This window comes from Chenopodium quinoa, unplaced genomic scaffold, assembly GCF_001683475.1.
Source record: "Chenopodium quinoa cultivar QQ74 unplaced genomic scaffold, ASM168347v1, whole genome shotgun sequence".
Lineage (NCBI taxonomy): Eukaryota > Viridiplantae > Streptophyta > Magnoliopsida > Caryophyllales > Amaranthaceae > Chenopodium > Chenopodium quinoa.
In genome coordinates, this window is record NW_018744874.1 from 1,255,738 (window position 1) to 1,278,164 (window position 22,427).

Here is a 22,427-nt window from a genome sequence, read left to right on the forward strand (position 1 = left end):
AATTGAAGGCTAAGGTCAACGCTTTTTAAGAAATTTTGGAGGTTTCGAGGCCCGGTGTCGAAAAGCCTTGAAATTTTAGGGGATACATCTCGGGGTCATATAATGCCGTTTGGAAACATTTATGATCATTATATGTTGTCATAAATGTTCGTGGTAGCACTAGTAGAAAAAATGCTATTTGTAACGCCTTATTTGTAACCAACAGTTTTTTATTAGTTACAAATACTATATTTGTAACCAACATTAGCTATGTCTGATACAAATTCATCTTATTTGTAACGGAAAACATAATGTTGGTTACAAATACATCCAATTTGTAACGGACAATATAATGTTGGTTACAAATACATTCTATTTGTAACGGACATTTTATAGTTGGTTACAAATAGGAAGGAAGGAGAACGGCCCAAAGCCCATCACTCCTCTAACCCTAAATATCATACAGTCACCCCCTTTATTTCTCAACTCTATAGTCTCTCTCCTCCTCCCTTCTCTTCTTTCTCTCTCCTCTCAATTCTGTCTATTCTCCCCCCTCTTCCTCCTCCGTTCCTCTCTCCTTTCAAATCTCTATGTCCTCCCTTTTTCTTTCTCCCATTTCCCTTAATCTCTAAGAAATTCTATCCTGCAAGTTGCCACGACGACCACGACCACACACCGCCACCCATGAGTCGTCGAGCTTCATTGTCAATCCACGAACATATATATGTCGTCAATTGTCTACACACCGCTAAACAATCGAGCATCCAATGTCAAAGTAACCCTTTGTTGTCAACCGAGGTTTTCGAATTTTAGATCTTAGTTAGTTTAATTAACTTTAGACATTAGATCTAGGCTTGTTTATTTTAAATTCTAATTATAATTTTTTTTTTATGAAATTGGAATTTTAATTTATAATTATTTCTTCCTTTCGATTTTTTGGACTTTTTGTGTACATAATTTCATTTAATTTTATTTTTTTTTTGTTTAATTTTTAGATAATTGTGTTTTAATTTCGTAATATATGTGTATAATTTTTAGGTTTTTTTATTTGTATGATAAATCTGTTTTTAGTGTGTTTGGTGGTGGTGTTTGGTTTGTATTGGTGGTGTTTGTGGCGGTCATGGGTGGGGGAGAACGATATGGGTTAGGATGGTGGGATTCGTGGGTGGATGGGGGTTGTGGGTCGTCGGTGGTGGATTCAAGTTCCATGACACTTTTCAACGTAACCTAGCATCATTTGCTAGTTGCGCAATGGAGGTGGGTTTGGGTCGTCGGTGGTGGATTCGTCGGTGTGTTGTGGGGGCAGTGGGACGGGGTTAAGCCATTAATTTTTACCTTTTTTTGGTTGTTGAATTGGTGCCCTTAGGAATAATAATAATAATAATAATAATAATAATAATAATAATAATAATAATAATAATAATAATAATAATAATAATAATAATAATAAAAGTTGCATCGACCTAGAATTTGCTAGGTTTTTTTTTAATATCGAAAATGAGCATTTGTAACCAACAATTAACATGTTCGATACAACTAGGTACCTATTTGTAACTGACATATCAATTGTGGGTTACAAATATTTACCTATTTGTAACTAACAATTGAATTGTCCGTTACAAATGGGTACCTATTCATAACTAGCAATTGGACAATGTCCGTTACAACTGAAAGGACTATTTGTAACCCCAGTACTTGTAACGGCCAATGTTGGTTACAAAAAGCCCGTTTTTGTTAGTTACGAATAGCGTTTTTTCTACTAGTGTAGGCTTGATTTAATGAAATCGGTGCAAATTATAAAGTGGTAAATTGGCCGTTTAAAGGGAAATTGGATGGTTACACCCACCCAATTAGACTCCCGGAGAGTATTAGGGACCATGGTAAACATTTAGACAATTTTTATTTTCGGGCGAAAAAAGTAAAAAAATAAAATAAAATTTAAGGCTAATATCCACGCTTTTTGAGAAATTTTGGAGGTTTCAGGGCCCGGTGTCTAAAAGCCTTGAAATTTTAGGAGATAAATCTCGGGGTCATATAATACCATTTGGAACCATATATGATCATTATATGTTGTCATAAATGTTTGTGGTAGGCTCGAGTTAATGAAATCGGTGCAAGTTGTAAATCGGTAAATTGGTTGTTTAAAGGCAAATTGGATGGTTCCACCCAACCAATTGGACACCCGGAGGATATTATCTAGGGACCATGATAAACATTTCGGCAATTTTTATTGCGGATGATATAAAGTTAAAAAATTCCAACATTGAAGTCTAATATCCACGCATTTTGTGAAATTTTGGAGGTTTCAAGGCCTAGTGTCGAAAAGTCTTGAAATTTTAGGGGATTAATCTCGGGTCATATAATGCCGTTTGGAACCATATATGATCATTATATGTTGTCATAAATGTTTATGGTAGGCTTGAGTTAATGAAATCAGTGCAAGTTGTAAATTGGTAAATTAGCCGTTTAAAGGCAAATTGGATAAATCTCGGTTTTTGAGAAATTTTGAAGGTTTCGGGCCCATTTTCGAAAAGTATTTAAATTCTAAGGGATAAATCTCGGGGTCATATAATGTTGTTTGGAATCATATATGATCATTATATGTTGTCATAAATGTTCGTGATAGGCTGGAGTTAATGAAATCGGTGCAAGTTGTAAATCGGTAAATTTTGCCGTTTAAAGGCAAATTGGATGGTTCCACCCATCCAATGGGACTGCCGGAGGGTATTAGGGACCATGGTAAAAGTTTTGGCAATTTTTATTTTCGGGCGAAAAAAGTCAAAATTCCAAAATTAAAGGCTAATATCCACGGTTTTTGAGAAATTTTGGAGGTTTTGGGGCTCATTGTCGAAAAGGCTTGAGATTTTAGGGGATACATCTCATGGTCATATAAGGTCGTTTGGAACAATAAATGATCATTATATGTTGTTATAAATGTTCGTGGTAGACATGAATTAATGAAATCGGTGAGAGTTGTAAATCGGTAAATTAGCCGTTTAAAGGCAAATTGGATGGTTCCACCTACCCAATTGGGCTCCCGAAGGGTATTAGAGATTATGGTAAACATTTGGACAATTTTTATTTCCAGGCAAAAAAAGTCAAAAAATCAAATGAAGGCTAATATTCATGTTTTTTGAGAAATTTTGGAGTCTTTGGGGTCCGGTGTCTAAAAGTCTTGAAATTTTAGGGTATATATCTCAGGGTCATATAATGTCGTTCGGAACAATATGTGATCATTATTTTTTGTCATTAATGTTCGTGGTGGGCTTGAGTCAATGAAATCGGTGCAAGTTGTAAACCGTTAAATTAATCGTTTAAAAGACAACTTGGATGGTTCCACCCACCCAATTGGACTCCCCTGGGGTATTAGGGACCATGGTAAACATTTCGGCAATTTTTATTTCTGCGCGAAAAAAAATCAAAAAAATTCTAAAATTGAATGCCAATATCCATACTTTTTAAGAAACTTTGAAAGTTTCGGAGTCCGGCATTGAAAAGAAATGAGATTTTAGGGGATACGTCTCGGGGTCATATAAGGCCGTTTGGAACCATAAATAATCATTATATGTTGTCATAATTGTTCGTGATAGGCTTGAGTTAATGAAATCGGTGCAAGTTGTAAACCGGTAAATTCGTCATTTAAAGGCAAATTGGATGGTTCCACCCACATAATTAGACTCTCGGAGGGTATTTGGGACCATGGTAAACATTTCGGTTTATTTACAAGCGAAAAAAAGTCAAAAAATTCCAAAATTTAAGGGATTATCCACACTTTTTGAGAAATTTTGGAGGTTTCGAGGCTCAGTGTCGAAATCCTAGAAATTTTTTGGAATACATCTCGGGGTCATATAATATCGTTTGGAACCATATATGATCATTATATGTTGGCATAAATGTTCTGGTAGGCTTGAGTTAATGAAATTGGTGCAAGTTGTAAACCGGTAAACTGGTCATTTAAAGGCAAATTGGATGGTTCCACCCAGCCAATTGAACTCCCGGAGGGTATTAGCGACCATGGTAAACATTTCGGCAATTTTTATATACGGGCGGGAAAAAGTAAAAAAATTCCAAAATTGAAGGCTGATATCCACGCTTTTTGAGAAATTTTGAAGGTTTTGAGGCCCGATAACGAAAAGGCTTGAAATTCTAGGGGATATATCTCGGGGTTATATAATGTCGTTTGAAACCATACATGATCATTATTTGTTGTCATAAATTTCGTGGTAAGCTTAAGTTAATGAAATCGGTGCAAGTTAGTTGTAAACCGGTAAATTGGTCGTTTAAAGGCAAATTAGATGGTTCCATTCACCCAATTGGACTTCCGGAGGGTATTAGGTACCAAGGTAAACATTTCGGAAATTTTTATTTCCGGGCGGAAAAAAGTCAAAAAAAAATCCAAAATTGAAAGCTAATATCCACGCTTTTTGAGAAATTTTGGAGGTTTCGGAGCCCGGTGTCGAAATAACCTTTAGATTTTAGGGGATACATCTCAAGTTCATATAATATCGTTTGGAACCATATATGATCATTATATGTTGTCATAAATGTTTGTGGTAGGTTTGAGTTAATGAAATTGGCGCAAGTTGTAAACCGGTAAATTGGCCGTTTAAAGGCAAATTGGATGGTTTCACCCACCCAATTGGACTCCCGGAGGGTATTAGAGATCATGGTTAACATTTCGGCAATTTTTATTACGGTAAAAAAAAAAGTCAAAAAATTCCAAAATTGAAGGCTAATATCCACGCTTTTTGAAAATTTTTGGAGGTTTCGACGCCCGATGACTAAAAGGCTTGAAATTCTAAGGGATATATATCAGGGTCATATAATGCTGTTTGAAACCATACATGATCATTATTTGTTGTCATAAATGTTCGTGGTAGGCTTGAATTAATGAAATCGGTGAAAGTTGTAAACCGACAAATTGGTCGTATAAAGCCAAATTGGATGGTTCCACCACCCAATTAGACTCACGGAGGGTATTAGGGACCATGATAAACATTTTGAAAATTTTTATATTTAGGCGAAAAAAAGTCAAAAAATTCCAAAATTGAAGGCTAATATCTACGCTTTTTGAGAAAATTCAATTGTTTCGGGGCTCGGTGTCGAAAAACATTGAGATTTTAGGGGATACATCTCGGGGTCATATAATGCCGTTTGGAACCATATATGATCATTATATGTTGTCTGAAATGTTCGTGGTAGGCTTGTGTTAATGAAATCGGTGCTAGTTGTAAACTGTTAAATTGGTTGTTTACAGGAAAATTGGATGGTTCCACCCAGCCAATAGAGGGTATTTGGGAACATGGTAAACATTTCGGCAATCTTTATTTATAGGCGAAAAAAATCAAAAAATTCCAAAAAAAATTAAAAAGAAGATCTCTACGACGAGCCGCTCCAGCCAAGGAATGAGCTTCCGTAATAGCCGACCTAGGAACCTTTCTAATGAGACAAGTAGTAAAACCCGACAAGATGTTACGGATGTCCTGAACACTGACATATCCACCGATTCTTTGCACAAAAGTAAAGTAGAAATAATAGAACAGTCAGTAAGGAGAAGAAGCTTAGTAAGACCCCGTGAACGAGCTTGTTGAAGACCATACAAACAGGCTAGAAGTTCAGAATGGAGAGCCGACCCAGCCACACAAGCTTTAGCTCCACCTCCCAATGGATGCTGCGACTCAGCGTTACAAAACAACCAACCGGTACCCGCCTCATGAAACTTAGTTTGGTTTGACAAGCAAAGTGACATCCAAATAGTCAAATACCCATGAGAATGCAATCTCATTACAAACATGTGTTCTTCATGAATGTCCATTACCACCCAAATTACTCCTAAATGGTAATGGATGGTCATGAAATTTGAGGTAAACTAACATTACCATGGAAATAAACATTGATTTTCTTAGAAATAAATATACTATTCATCCTCATTACCATCATATATTACTATATACCAAACAGGCCGTTAGAGGAGTAAAAAGTAGCTCCTTTATTAACAAGTTTCGGTTTTGCAAGGAATCAGGGATAGTAGTATTAGTATGAAGAATCTGTTTCTCATAAGCTGCAACAGTAAATCATTCCAACACGTTCTAGACCTATAACTTTCTATACATCTATTTACAAAACAGCAGGAAACTAGATTTGAAACTAACCCAGATAAAATTCCCTGATTTTTGCGGTCTCTATTTGTTCGTAATCAGCAGCAGAAGATTTTAAAAAGTAATAAATAAAATGAAGTAGTTCACTGCATTGAGACAATAATCAATTTTCAGGTTCCGAAGATACATCCTCATCTTGTTCTTGTTCAGCCGGACCTTCAATTGCAGCAACACCTCCTCTATTAGGGTGCGGGGTTCTTCTAAATATCTGATTTACTGCTCAAGAACCAAAGAAGAAAGTGAGAAGGTAAAAGACAAATGCATAGTACTAACTTGGAGAACACAAAATGGAAAGACAAAATTCAAGTAGAATGGAAGTGGAAAGATAAATTTGATAGTTTTTTTTTTAATATTAAATGAAATATGTAGTACTGTCTAATAATGCCTAATGGAAGTGGATATTAGAAAATAAAAGGAAGCATGCCCAATCATGCACCTGGTTCAAAAATGTTGACAAGGATTTTCTTTAAAAATTGGAGTTCTGCTTGGTGCACGGATACAAATTTAGCCTGCAAGTCCATAAAACTTGTTAGCTCCCAGTAATAGTTACTCAACATTTGGTAAGTAGTAAGCCAAACGGGTTCGTTTCTATTTGCTGTAAAGAACGTATTATGTCTAATAAAGATAACTTACCATTTCACCATACAGAAGTCCCACAATTTGATCAAGTTTAACTTGATGTCTCAAGAGAAAAGGACGCAGGTGGTTCATGTACAGCTGTGTTGCTCCCTGTCATAGAAAACAGATAATAAGAACAACTTGCATAGCACTTAAATGAGTTAAATCCAACTGGCCCTAATAGACACCACCAACCCCCAACCCCATTTCCTCAAAATATCTACTTGCAGTCCACACAACCACCAAGCTCTTGGTGGTTGGAGGTGGGAACCTAGAGCAAGGAAAAATTTGTTAAAATTGAGGCTATATATATCTATATACACACACACACACACACAAAAAAAAAAAAAAAAAAAAAAAAAAAAAAAAAAAAAAAATCTATATCCCCTCTTCACTAATATTATTTATGAAGAAAAACTAAACCAGTGACATTAAGCTAGAAGTCAATTACTCCACAATGCACATTAGTTTAGCAGAAGTTAATATTAAAATTCAGGACACATTGTTCAGAAAACCTTTTTAAACTGTTTTTTTTTTTTTGTTTTTTTTTTTTGGGGAATTGCCTTCTAAGACAGAATTTGTCTCAACTCAAGGCAACTTAACTTTGTAAGGGCAGAAATGTAAGCTGAGGTGTATGCAAGTGGGTGCGTCACAGAAGGAAAAATGAGGGGGGGGGGGGAGGGGTGGAGATAAAAGGGAAAGGACAGGAAAACAAGTCAAAGAACCAGAGATTGACTATAATAAACCGAAAAGTTGGTTTTGGGTGCCATCATACAATATATAGTTTATACAAGGTACTTTCTCACAATATAGATTATAGAAGATGCAACCACAACAATATCCTTCAAATAAATCACCAACACATGCACGTGTGAAACAAGTAAAATGCCATGACATGAAGCTTACATTGGTTGACGGAAGTTGAAACCAAACAAGAAAAGCAAACTTCATATGGTAGTATAGGGGGAACCTGACAATAAGAGACAAGGAACTTTTCAGTGTTCAAAAATCTAAAATTGAGAAGCAAGAGTGAATACTTGTACATACAAATGAAGTGCAAAAGACAATATCAGCAGATAATGAAAAACCATAAAGAATCTACCCAAGTGACCTAACAAATCTAATCTATAAATATGTATTCAAGCTCTCTTCACCAATAAGGTGACAGCTTGGTTGGAGGATTGTAATTTGGTTGGGGGAAAATGATTACTTCTGCAATGTATATTAAGGTTGGGGGAAAATCAATTTCTAAATCATTAACACATTGTATAAGCAGTAAGGTTAAAACCTTATTCATCATACTTCATATATAATAACTTCTGAATCATTTTCTACAATTAAAAATTTAAAATACAATCCCCTCCCCCCAATTGACTTTGTAAATCACAAATGATTATAAGAAAAGGATCATTATAAAATAATCTTGCAACACCTGACACACTTGAAATTCATCACCAAGTATACATCATCAATCAATCAATCATCCATGAGTTTCAAGAGATCACCTAAGGGAGATTCACCTTTTCATTTCCTCCCTTTTTTTATACTTATTTTGTGTTGTGCATGGTGGTGATGGTGGTGGGTGTTCTAATCCAATTTTTCTATTCCTCCAGTGGACACTAGCCCGGCCTTCAAGTGAGCATAACTCTACTCAAGCAAATCTTTGTGATCAAGTATGATACTAAATTTTGGCAAGAGATTGAAGAATATCTGAAATCTTTATTAGATATTCAATGCAAGTACTGCAAGAATTGCAAGAATCTCTTTCATTCTTCAACATCTCATATACAAAAATTAGACAAAAAACAATAATGATAGCATGACACATGAATGCACGGGAAGGGGAAAAAAAAGGGAGAAGTTCTTGATCTTCGCAAATCTAATCAGGAGAAATCTGCTGAGAGCTTAATAGTCATAAAATACCAAGGATAAGAAAGGTACCAATAGACGAGCTTGTCAGTGATCATTTCAGCAACAGTAAATGACCCATATGCTGCATATAAAGAAGAGCTGTAGTTAAAATGGTGAATAAACAAAGATAAAAAATGCTGTAGACAATGCGACAAACTAAGGATGCTACAAAAATCTAAAGTAGAAAAGTGATCAGCAATGTTCTTAGAAATAAAACGCCAAAGATTTTGAATCCCCTACAAGCTTGACATAGGAGTTGATAAAATCACCCGGTAAATAACCCATGTTTCTTAGATGTCAATTTATGAATCTAACTCAGCAGTGCTGATTATTATTCTTGAAGTGAACCATGATAGCTCCAATCCTTTGTCTTTTTAGCAAGCAATTTTCTAGAATTAAAATTTAGCGATCTTTGTTTGAAAGAAAAGTTGATGAGCGCAAATGTTCACAACTATTTGTTTCACTTAAGAATAACAGCGACAACTGCAAGTTAAAGATCCTTGCAATACAATTAAATTAGTCTCCTTAACAGCTTCACAAATCAAAACTATCATAAGAAGGTAACAATTCATTGTAAAAAAAAATGAAAAATTAAGCAACAGAAGGTAACTAGGACTCAGTTCCACGTATTAGTTATCACAATTAGGTGACCACTTTACCTACACGATTAACTAGCAACATTGAGAACATCTAGCCATCTAAATTGCTTTTAGATTCAAGATGTAAATTAAAAAGGACCTAAGTTAATTGAGTACTAATCAACGTATTGAAGAATGATAGTCGGAAAACAAAGAGCTAAATCCAGCAGAGACTGCACCATCAGTGAGACAGGGAAGAAGATTCAGGTAACAGAAGCACCCATGGTACATTTTGAAGTAAGTTATTGGTTGATTAATGCTCAAAATTTCACATTCTAAAACAAACGATAAAAGGAAGCCCAATAAACCAATACACCAACACCAAGAGAAACAAATCAAACCATCAATGTCGTATTTTATTAAGGAAAAACCTCTTCCCAAAAACTAATTTTTAAATAAACTTATGTTTCGCATGCCTTATGAGAGCATCTCCAACAATTATCTAGGGATTTGCCTGCAATTTTTAGATGTCCCAAGCTATTAGCCATTGGAGCTCAAATGGGAAATTTGCTTGGGGCAAGCTAATTTTATTGGACAAAAAGTTGGTATGAAGAGAAATCATGGTGGTCAACATTCATTGACAAGTAGGACTCATCTAAAAAGCAAGCTAGTAGCTAACCCCTGGGATACAAACTTGCTAGAAAGAAAAATAATTTGAAATTTTAGGTGGCATGACAAGCTAAATTGACAATTTGTTTTTCATTGGAGATAAACAAAGAGCAACTTCAATGGTGAGCTATAAGAATATCTCTAATTTTAAGCTAATTGCCAAAAACATTTGCCATGCCATGAAAGGTTTGAAGCTACTTAAATGAAACCTGTTAATTTACATTTTGATTTTAATTGTAGTAAATAAGTTAGTAGCTTGGAACTTCTAAGAAATGCACATTTGCAAGCAAGTCCCATACTACACCATTGGAGATGTTATAAAATGGTGTAGTTTGGCACTTTGGCTTGCCATGCCATATTTTCAAACTACAAACCTTCAAGCTACAAGATCCCCCAATGATTGGCCACAACACCTTAAAGCTTGCATGTGTTCCTTCAATTCCCTTTTTTTCCCCAAAGCTTGAAGCTTTATTGAGCTAAATATGCTTGCAAGTTAATTAATATCCTCTCCAACAGTAAACTTGTAGCTACAACTTACACATAGATTGTCCAGATATCAATGATTGGTGTAAAGTTGATTGCAATTTTTGTTAAGGTAGTAGTAGCACAACCATTGGAGAACCAAAATTAACCCACGAGTGGTTGTAACTCAATAAAGCTACAAGCCAGCAAAAAATTAAAAAAAAAAAAAAAAAAAAAAAAGGCAACACTCAAGCCAACCTACAACTCTACAAGGTGTTCCTTATAGCCAACTATAGTAAAAGTTTGTAGCTTGAAAGCATTGTAGTTTAAAAATACAATAAGGCAACTATACATTGTTAACATCACTATTGGAATGTTCTTAGCTTCCACTCTAAATTTCAATAACACGAACTAAATAATGAAAAACAAGGTCGGAAACTAATACAACATCACTTGAAACTAAACAATAATACGAACTAAGTCGAAAACAAAAGAAACCAAAATTCCTTACAAAACACAATATCACTTGAAATTAAACTTTTCAAAAATGAAAAAACAATAAGCAAGCGATATAATATTGCTAACCTGCCCAGTAAATAAGACACTTTCGTTGTTCTTCAGGATCTTCCCTTTCAATTGCTTTAAAAGTAGTATAAACAGGCAATACCACCCCCACAGAACAGCTGAAATTGGCGATATAAACAAAACCCAACAAAATAAAATTAAAATTTTATGCAAATCCAAACTAATTACATCAAAATTTCACAAAAAATACAAATTTACAAACTTTATTCAATTGATCAAAATTCTGGGAAATCATATAACATAGTAATATACCATGCAGTTCGAACAACCACATTCGAACCAGTAGGACTGAGTAGCAATCGCAAACCAACCTACAATTAACCATTAATTGAATTTCAATGCTAAATCATAATACATTTTTCTGAATGATTTTCCAAAAAGTAAACAAAAATATGAAACCCTAGATTAAAAATTGCCAACAATGATATAAATAAGAGAGAAAAACCTCGAGTGGGTTGACTGATCCAGGGAACGCCATTATCGAAATGATGAAAATGCTTGAAAATCAAAATTGTTTGGAATTAACGAAGGAATTTTGGATTGATATTGTAGGTATTTAACTTGTTAAATTATGTTTATCACTCCTGATTTGACTGAATAAAAGAGGGCTTTTTTGTTAACAAAAATTAAGGAAGATCAATTACAGTACGGAGTAAATCATATCATAAGGAACGTCTTGCTTTTAGGCTGTAAACAACTAAACAACCCCTCTTTAAGGTATGATGAAATGCCCAATTAGGTGGTGAGGCTGAAACCTCTCACAGATTAACCCGATCGAGTTTACAGGCTAGATTCTTTGAGGCTAGGAGGGAAGGGTAACTTTTAGGTGGTAACTTGGTAACAAGTTTGAATTATTAAGCACATAAAATTAAAAATGATTATTTGTATTTAAGTACTTCACATTACTATTCAAAAAAAAAAAAAAAAAGTACTTCACATTAGTATTTTGTAGTTTTTGAGAATTCAGATGAGTATTGAAAGCTGGCAAAACGGGTAACTAGGTCGTGTTCATATTTGGTTTCCAATTCACTCCATGTACAAAATTTCATGTAAAAAGTAGGTTGATTGCATATTATGTCTAAAATTACCTAATTGGGTCGTGTTTGACTTGATTTGAGTTCACTATCTTCATATTGAATTCGAATCGTGTTATGTTATACTCCCTATCAATGATTACCTACTCTAGTTGTGACAATGCAATCCGTGTGACTATATAATATTTGTGATGCTCATTATGAAACCTACTTAATTTATATAGTTATTTGTGGATTGTGATTGTGATGCTCATTATGTGATCGAAGAATTCTACTTCGTTTTTATTACTACATATGAAAAATGCTTATGACTTACTACGTTATTGTTTGCTTAGAGTAACTCCAATGGCAAGCTAATTGTCGAATTAGTTTGCCATGACACATAAGCTTTTAAGCTAATTGTCATTTTAGCTCCAATGGGTAGCTATTAGCTTACTATTTAAATGAACCACATTTACTTAATTTACGTTGATAAATTTCATTTTATTTATTCTAATTTGCTTTATTTTAGCAAGTTTTTTTCCAAGCAAATTGAATTTTTTAGCTTCAATGGTTAAGCTAGTAGCTAAGGATTATTTAATTTTGCAAGCAAGGCCTTAGCTACAACCATTGGAGTTGCTCATATTCGGGTATGAAAAGTGCGTATTATGTTATCATAAGATCAGACTGTAGCCTTGTAGGTAGTTAGATACTTAGATTATATTGTTGCTTGTCAAGTATGAAAAAATTCTCACTAGGTTATCATTTACTAAAATCTAATATCATACCACTAATAAATAAAGTTGGATTTCGTAGTCAAACCACGAGACATTTACATTTGACATTCTAGTTTTTCGTCAAGTGTCACGTCGCATAGGCGACAAATAGGAATTATTGTGACACATTGAAAGCTAAATAAGCGAATTTTAGATAGATTTTTATGATAAAATTGTGGTAGAGTTTTATTATCGATTTACTTTTGATATTTCATATATACAAAATTATCGTAATTTTTAATAAATATCCTATAACTCGGTTCTATTTCCATCATAAAATTCGATTTAAAAAGCCCAAAACATGTAAACAATGGTTGACTTAAATTCTCCGTCCATTTTTCTCTCTAGGTAGAAACAAAAGTTATCAGCAAAAAAAAGAAACATAATTGGTTCTAATTACTAAGAATCATAATGTGAAATTGTATTGCGTGATTATGAGCCTAATTTGCTGATTTCTATATATAATTTTCATATCAAATTGACCATCTAGATGTTAATCATTTGCGGTTATCACTAAGGTTATGTTAAATCTATTACAATATGTTTTTTCTATGTGTAGATGACGACTGTTTGTGGAATATGTAAGTTTTTTTTGTTCGAAAAAGAAATCCAAATTGTCAGCATCTACATCACTTATCAGAATGCAACTATTACAACAATTGTGAACAATTATGCCAAGTATCATTATTACAAATATGAGGTGTGCACAGTATAAAAGTGTTCTACATTTGTAAAGCATTTTTTTTACAAATGGATTCAAATAACATAAACAAATCATATAAAAATTATTTATGAATTAACAAATTACGTGAATATATATATACCGACCCTAAATACCGACCCTAACCTGACCCGAACCCTAACCCGACCCTAACCCTAACCCGTCTGAACCCGAAAAAAATGGTGACCCGAACCCGACCTAACCCGATCTGAAACTAACCCTGGACCCGAGTTGGCCCGAGTATTTGAGACCCGAACCCGACCATAACCCGACCTAGAGAGGACCCGACCCGAATGTGACCCGTAAATTATTGACCTGAACCGAACCCGAGAATGACCCAAACCCGATTTAACCCGTTAAAACCCGAATTCAACCCGACCTGTTACTAACCCGACCCGAGGTCAATCCGACCCGTTCCTAACCCGACTCGAATTTAAACCCGACCTGTTACAAACCCGACCCGAAATCAACCCGACTTGTTATTGATCCGACCCAAATTCAACCCGACTTGTTATTGCCCCGACCCGAATTTAAACTCGACCTATTACTAACCTGAATTTAAACGTATTTGAGGCTATATGAGGTGAGTGAGGTGAATCGATGATAGTGCTTCTGTCTAATTAAATCAGCCAAATGATTTTATTTTTTCCTAAATTTATCTTCAAAAATAACTTCCATATAACTACTTATAATCCTTTTATTGATCCTTTTTTTCAAATTTTAGTATTCACTTGTTTATTTTAATATTTTTTAAAATGTTTTAAATCATGCAATTTGATTTGGAGCTTTAAATTTTTTTTTTTAAAGTTTTATTGACTTGAAACGAACCTGACTCGAACCCGAGAATGACCCGACTAGGAAATGACCCGACGTGATTATAACCCGCAAATTATTGACTTGAACCGAACCCGACTCGAACCCGATAATGACCCGACATGATTATAACCCGCAAATAATTGACTTGAACCGAACCTGACTCGAACCCGAACAGGACCCTAACTCGTTTAAACCCGTAAAAACCCGAATGTAACCCGACCTGTTTTTCACCCGACCCGAATGTAACCCGACCTTTTATTGACCCGACCTAAACCCGACCCAAACCCGATAAGATGTATGACCCGACGTGACCCGACTCAAGCATGACCCAACGTTAACCCGAACCCGACCCGCATAGGTCCCGTTATTAACCCGTACTGACCCGACCCGAGATGACCCGACCCACACTAACCCGACTCAAACCCGACCCATTTACCCGAATTGACAGCTATATATATATATATATATATATATATATATATATATATATATATATATATATATATATATATATATATAAAGCCAATTGAAAGTAACACTGGCAGCGGCAGCGACTAGTACTCAAGCGAATTCAAAGATAGTGTCGGAGAGTGTTGACGACGGTAGTGCAGGTCAATCAGGCCGCGGCGGCGGTGGTGCAGCTGAATCAGGCCGCGGCTGCGGTGGTGGTGGTGGGGTAGGAGTGGGAGTGCGGCCAGGAATGTGGATGGTGATCGATCACATAACTTTGACTTGAGTCAGGTAGGTTTAGACCTAGCAATCCTGACCTAACCTGATTGACCCGATCCGAATGACCTGACCCGTAACGCAAAAGTTGACCCGAAATAATTGACCCGAACCCGAACTAAACCGACTCGATTCGAACCCGACCCGAAATAGAGTTGACCCGAACATGACCCGATGACCCGAAGTGACCCGACCCGAATGACCTGACTCGAAATTGACCCGAAACCTAAAGTGACCCGACTTGATTTTAAACCAAATTGATTGAATTGAATCGTCCCGACCCGAATTGACCCGAATCCTAAGTGAATAGGGTGAAATAGTGAATTACTTAGTATAGGGCTTCTTTCTTTCCTACGTAATAGGTACTCATGATTTATTAATTTTTTTTTATTTTTTTTAACGATTTTACTTTATTTTTCTAACTATTTTTTAAGTGAATTTATTTTGGTGACCCCACACAAACTTGACCCGAATAGTCCCGATTCGAATTGACTCGATCCGAATTTGACCCGGCCCAAAATTGACCCGAAAATTGATCTTAAAAATTGACTCGACCCGAACAGACCTGACCCGAATTGACATGACCTGAACTTGACCTAACCCGAACTTGACCCGATGTGCTGACCCGAAACCCGAATCAACCCGACTCGACCCGAACCCGACCCGAACATTTACTGACCCGAACTTGACCCTACCTGAACCCGACCTGAATGACTTGTTTGCCAGGTTTAGGTAGGTTTGAGGGAGGGTGGTTCCATCACTTTTGAGATAATTTTGTTTTTTAAGATATTGCTTTTTAATATGTAATACATTAACTCATATTGCTATTTAATTTAACCGATATGATATTGTATGTCTATGAGCATATTTAACCGTCGGGGAGAGAGGTTTTTTTTTTTCGAGTTTTTTAGAGCTCCATGTAGGATTAAAATTTGTTAACGCGTCGGGTAGAATTATAAATTTTAGTTATATCTTATTAAATAAGAAATTTATAATTTCCTTTTAAAATTAAGTAATTCAAATGCCACACAAGTAAAATTGGCGAATGAGATTTTAAAGTTTAAATTAATTAAATGTAAAATATTAACTTTTAAAATAGAAATTTAATCTAAACATATAAGTAAATAATGAATGAGAGGAAATTTACAAAATGTTTTAAAATAAAAATATTAAATCGCACATAAAATACAATAGCAAATTTTATCACATAATTAAAATTTTCACAAAATTATTTTAAGAAAAATACAAACAAATTGTACATGGCACGAGATTCATCTAGTTTTTAAACTATTAGACATTAATTATCATTTAAGTCTAAGGCTTTATTAATTATTGGGATCATATTTTATTGGAAAATTTAATTTTTAAGCAGGCGTATGAAAAGTAGCAAAAGTATATACAAAGTTACAAACGTATATACTTTGTAGCACCTTCGTTAAATATTACTTCCTCCGTTCTTTATTACTTGACCCGCTTTGACTTTTACATTATTCACCACCCATTCTTTGACCGTCTTTTGTGAATAATATGTAAGGAAAAATATATTCATGTATGATATTTTTGGATTTGTCTAAATAAGTAATATCATAATATATAACTGTTATAATTTTTACTTATGGAAAATTTAAGTTATTGATCATTAAAGTTTTGCATTGGCAAGCATGATAAAAGAAACAGGTCAAGTAAAAAAAATAGAGGAAGTAGTTGCAATTTTGGGTATAATTTATGAGATATAAAATAGAAAATTAAAATATTTCAAAGTTGCCAACGCATGTTTTTAATGATTAATATTTCTAATTATCAACATTGTAAAATTATAAAAAGTGGATATTAATGAAATATACATAGAAACGATTCAAACAAGATCCCATATGAATATGTTTTATTGTATGTATAAGCCACAAAATCGAGTCAAAGCAATGAAAGCATGTTTTGTGAATAGTGTAAAAGTCAAACAGTATCAATTAAAAAGACGGAGAAAATATATTTAAAATATAATGGAATGAATCTAGGGGGAAAGACAAGGCTGGAATTTGCCGTGCATTTGCACCCAAAAAAAATACGAAGTAGAAAGAATACGGCGCAGTAATTTGCCGTGCGAGAATGTGGAATGATATATGCAACACTTTTTTAGTTTCGATATTCATTGTGCTTAAATTATGATTAGTTGTAGAAGAAAATTTGAAACCATCATATACAAAGTATACCAATATTTTTATATCAATATAGCATGACCTTTGAGATGTCTTAAACTACCAAGCATTCTCAAATCTCAATGATGAATTGCATGACATGTTGTGCCATACTATATTACAAGCCAAATATCTATCAAAAATAAAAGTGCAGTGATTAAATTGCAAGTTTTGTAAACCACATAAAAAAATTTCCCTGTTACCTTAAACAGTCACACTGTAATTACAAGGTTAATCGAGAGGGGAAAGGAAGAAAAACAACAGTGTATCACATTCCCTTCGGACCTAAACAATATGCCACATTTAAAGCCGTCCCAAATTAACAAACCAATTATATTAGCCCAATGAAATTCGTATCAAAATCTCATGTACATTAACCCAGCCTTTCCCAGCACTAGCACCTACCTGCATGGAGGTTTTACCAAATCCAAGCCCTGATCTCACGCCAAAAAGGCTTAAGTGGCTTGCAATACCAAAATTTTCAATCTAAAATCTGTTGAATCCGTTAACCAACGGGTCGATCATCTCTGAGAGTTTCACAGCATAGATTCTTGGAACACGACTTTCGCAGCTTTGTATACTGCACCTGCATCATCTGCATTAGCAGAGATATACATCAACGTTTTTATAAAGGCACAATAATAATCCAGGCAACATAAAAGTTCTATGATTTTCCTCAAAACCTTCAAGATTAAAGTACACGAGAACTTGTGTTCAGTTAATTTGGTCATGTAAGACTATTCATCTGAAACTATGATCCTATGACTACTGATAAAAAGATAATACATTCCTCGTAAAATCAGAAAATTTTGGTCCACAGAAAAAGCCATTGTAATAAGTTAATAAGTTTCAGCTTCAATGTCGAGAACGAGCTTGAAAGACGAAATCAGAATGTAACCTAGTCATTAAAAACATTAATATCGAGAGCAAGCTTAATAAACAAAGGTCAAATATAACATGAGAACCCTAGTCATCTTACAAAGAGGAACTAGGGAAAAGAAGAAAAAGTCTAAAACCAATGTTTCTAGGATCTAAGAGAAAAGTTGCAAAAAATATCTTTTTCTCTTTATATATCTGACTTCATGTTTGACAAATCTAAAATTGGTGAGTAAAAAAAGAAAGAAGTGTGAGAGGTACCCCCAGACTTCCTCTATATGTCACTTTACCAAAACAGAAAAATTGAGTTCAGGGTGGTGGGAGTTAGATAGGCAGGTTAGTTCGTCAGTGGCTTGTACCTGCAATTGCTGTTAAATTATAGATGTCAGGCACATTGGTTTTCACTTCAATGGCTACCTTAGCAGCAGAAACACCAACAGCTACACTCTGCATGACATCCAAACCTGCACATAATGATGCAAGCACCCCACCAACTAAACAATCTCCAGCACCACTAACTCTCCCAACTGCTGCAGGAAGTGCAGGAAAATGCATTGCAAATAGCCGAGAACCTCCTTTATAAGGCGTAGGGTATAAATATTGATGTGTAGAGCATCTACTGTTCACCATATCAAATATTTGTCTCTTTCCATTAAAAACTTTTGTGCTCTTCAAGCATTCTCTTAAACCTGAAGGCCCACTTCCAGAACATAGGAATGCACCATCAGGTCCAAGCGTCACTAGCACATACTTGATACCTTTTTGCAGCAAAACTATAATTGCAGGTTTCAGCTCCTTGAACAAGGACTCTACTGAAGTTTTGTTTTGATCCCTCTGGATAGGGCTAAATCGATTTTCATTAGACAAAGAATTTGCCATCGCAACTAGTTCATGCTCATTGGGAGAAGCAAAAGTAATCTGTAAAAAGGATAAAGCTGTTCAAGTCAAGGAACTAGAGCACAAATGTATGTAATTTGTAAGACAGCTAATTACCATGGGACCAAATTCTGGTTATAATCAAAGAATAAACTCAATTATTACAAAGATTGAAGAAGCAATGTAAGAAAAAGACATTTCTTGGCAGAGGGTAGCATGACAGTGATTTATACTTCGCAATACCTTTTAACTAGTGAGTACCTCTTATTCCAGTAGTATATTGATTTAAGAAGCATCATTTCAAAGTTAGAGGACTTAGATCTAGAGTTTTGATGTCTACCACTTTTTTTGATCCAGCAGTATATTTGTATCTGGTTTAATTCCAAATCATACAACGTCCCCCTATTCAATGTCAACTAACTGTATTAGAGCAAAGATATTATATACTCACATAGTTGGCAATTGCAGCAACTCTTTTTGATTTTGCAACTGAAACAGGCTCAACCCATACTGGAACATCAAAAGCAGCGGCCACTGAAATGTAGAATTCACATAAGCTTGAGGAAAATAAGATGCTGAAACAACCATCGAGGAATGTATTTAAAAGGTCATGTCAAGAATCCAAAATTTAGAAAAGAAAAACGGAAAAGAAGCAAAATTTACAAAGAAAAATCTCGACAAATGAAGAATAGAGAAACCCATGTAAACTTGGAAGCATCTCTACTATCTCAGCAAGTAACAAACACAAAGACATCATAAAATTAATCTGTAATTTGGATTTCTGATGCCTAAAACCTATAGATGATTGTATATAACTTTGGATTCCTTCTCTTTCATTTGGGCATGATTGTCAGTAATTTATAGATGATTTCAAATGCCTAAAACCTATAGATGATTGTCAGTAACTAATAGCCTCAAGAAAAACATCAGAAACATAAATCAATTGTTACTCATACAAGGAATGTGACCGCTTAAATAGACATCCTAAACCAAAGAGAAGGAAATTTAAGAAAACAGAGAAAATATATGACACACTAAAATGCAAGTTGGCTGCAAAAAGTAGAATGAGAAAGAATATCTTCCTCAGCAATACCAATGAATAGGCCAGGACATGAGATAATATGTTTGGTAACGACCAAGTCTTAGTTTGATATGCGTAACGAGGAAATACAAAATTTAGAAGCTCACTACCCTGTGGGATACAATGGAGATAGGTAGACTTACTTCTACAAGAAGCCTCCAGAGCGTCAGTGTTCAAATTAGCATCAACCATCATCAAGGGAGCAGAATGTACAATGGACTTGAATTGCTGGATCCACTGAGGAGTAACACATCTTTCCTGAATTTTATGCATTAAGATACTTTAGCTCTTAAGTTCCTTGATGTAGCGAAGTTCCAAATAGAAAATTGTTAAACATGTAACTTAGCAAAGCCATGTCAGAACTGGACATACACATATCAAGGTACAAATGATGAATACTCACTCACAATTGATTCCACACTGGCAACACCTGATGTCAAATCTCCATTAACATCAAACATGTTGCATACAGAAGCAGTCGTAATGTCTGGGCCTCGCTGTATACCTATTCAATGTGATCATACATATTACAAGGGGAAAGGTATGATTTTCTTTCTATCCTTTACAGCATTAGTTGGAAACTGTGAATAAATTAAAAAAATAAAAAATAAAAATTCTATGGAGTAATATCTAACTTAGGTTTCCAAGGATGCTTCTATGTAGATGATGTTGATTAGTGGTTATGCCCAATGGCCTTGAGACAGGCAGGTAGTAAAACTATCTTAAAGAGTGTTGAATACCAAGTGGCTTTGCTACTTTCTATAGTAATAAAAAATTCAAATGTATCGCAAGAATTACCCTCTACTTATTTGTTGCAAAGTAGTATTTCAGCCAACAAATTTCCAAACAAGGGCCAAGAGAAAGGCTTTTTTTTTTTTTTTTTTTTTTTTTTTTTTTTTTTTTTTTTTTTTAAACAACAGCCTCATGAGACTATGAAAGGCACTAGTATCATCTATAATACTATAATAAGGTACATAGTTGATGCTTAGAATCTTACCTTCCGTCGGTAACCCTGCAGATCTCCATTGTTCCAACAACAAGTCTCCTGTTTAGCAAACAATGTCATTTTTGGCATAATCTGACGTATAGATCCTATAAGAACTAGATTAATCTATATGATAAATCATGTCTCATTAACACACTTACAAGCTATAACCTAGCTTTTTGACAAGCAGAAGTGGAATTGGAACTAACTACTAAGTACTAAATTTTTGTGTTCTTTAAAGATAATTAGACAGCATTTATTGAGAGATTTGGTATTTGGTAGAGCCAAATTTTTGTACAAACTTGGCCTTTATTGATAAAACAACACAACCAACTGCATTACTGCATACAGTCATTTAGCATATGCAAGAAATGCCATCAGGTTATAGCACAATTGAAATCAAGATGCAACATCATAAAAATAGAAAAGCACCTGCCAGGTCACATCCCAGAGCACTGATCATGAACGATTCTGTTCCGAGCTTTAGCAGGCACTCGGCAATATTTCTTGCTACACCTCCAAGCATAAATTCAACCTGCAGAGAAATAAGAAATATGCTTTAGAACCAGCATTTCTTTCATGTCATTGATTTCAATTCAGCCCAAATTCAGAAAACACAAATAATTCCACTTACTAACAAGAAAAATAGTTGGCATTGAATTAGACTAGGATTTGACAACAGTTTGACAACAGTTTTTCTTAATTTGTTATTCTACTAATCGAGGTGCTTGTTTCTTGATACTTCATATTAGACAGAATTTTTTATCAACAAATATCTCAAATAAATAAAGAAATAACAACAAATAATACAATCCAACCTCTGAAGCTATTAAAATTTATACAATCAATTAGTTTTAAGAATCAGCAAACACATCAGCCTAAGCATGATTTATAGATTGAACAAACAAAACAAATAAATATCACCCAAGTCATGATAAACAAGGGATTTATCATCATTACACTTTATTACCCAATCAATCATCTCAACCCCACCAAATCAAAGCCTGAAAAATGTGGCAACTGAAGCAATTATCACAAATTTCTGACAAAAGTAAAGTATAATCAGAAAAAAAAAAAAAAAAAATCCATATATTACATACTTCGGAATAATGAAAATTAAAAAACCAATTCCATATTTAGAGCTTTTTTTTTTAAAAAAAAAAAAAACCCAAACCTTGCCCGGAGTGGTGGTTTTGGCAATAGCAGGAATTGAAGCAGTAGCATGAATATCAAACACCATCCCTCCGATTATAACTGCCATTGTCTTTGATTTCTTCATCTCTTTCTCCCCTTTCTACTGTTCTTCTAACAATGGACTACTCTTTTACAAGAGAAAATATGAGAAATACATTAATACCCCCATTTTATTGGATGAAATGACAAATTTAACCCTTTGAGATATTAC

General features: G+C 34.6%; 1 protein-coding gene across 1 annotated transcript; it reads right to left on the minus strand.

Annotated features, from left to right (window-relative positions):
• Positions 1-5,944: 5,944 nt before the first annotated feature.
• Positions 5,945-22,394, minus strand: LOC110704869 (pseudouridine kinase-like). The gene is made up of 16 exons (XM_021882682.1): positions 22,197-22,394; positions 21,455-21,557; positions 21,035-21,082; positions 20,445-20,542; positions 20,181-20,295; positions 19,408-19,490; positions 18,440-18,998; positions 17,745-17,799; positions 11,406-11,460; positions 11,213-11,271; positions 10,961-11,058; positions 8,697-8,748; positions 7,662-7,725; positions 6,771-6,866; positions 6,574-6,646; positions 5,945-6,353 (listed from the first exon to the last, which is right to left on the minus strand). Exons 1-16 carry the CDS (start codon positions 22,299-22,301, stop codon positions 6,241-6,243), a joined length of 1,776 nt encoding a protein of 591 aa, XP_021738374.1. The 5' UTR covers positions 22,302-22,394; the 3' UTR covers positions 5,945-6,240.
• Between the last annotated feature and the right edge of the window lie 33 nt (positions 22,395-22,427).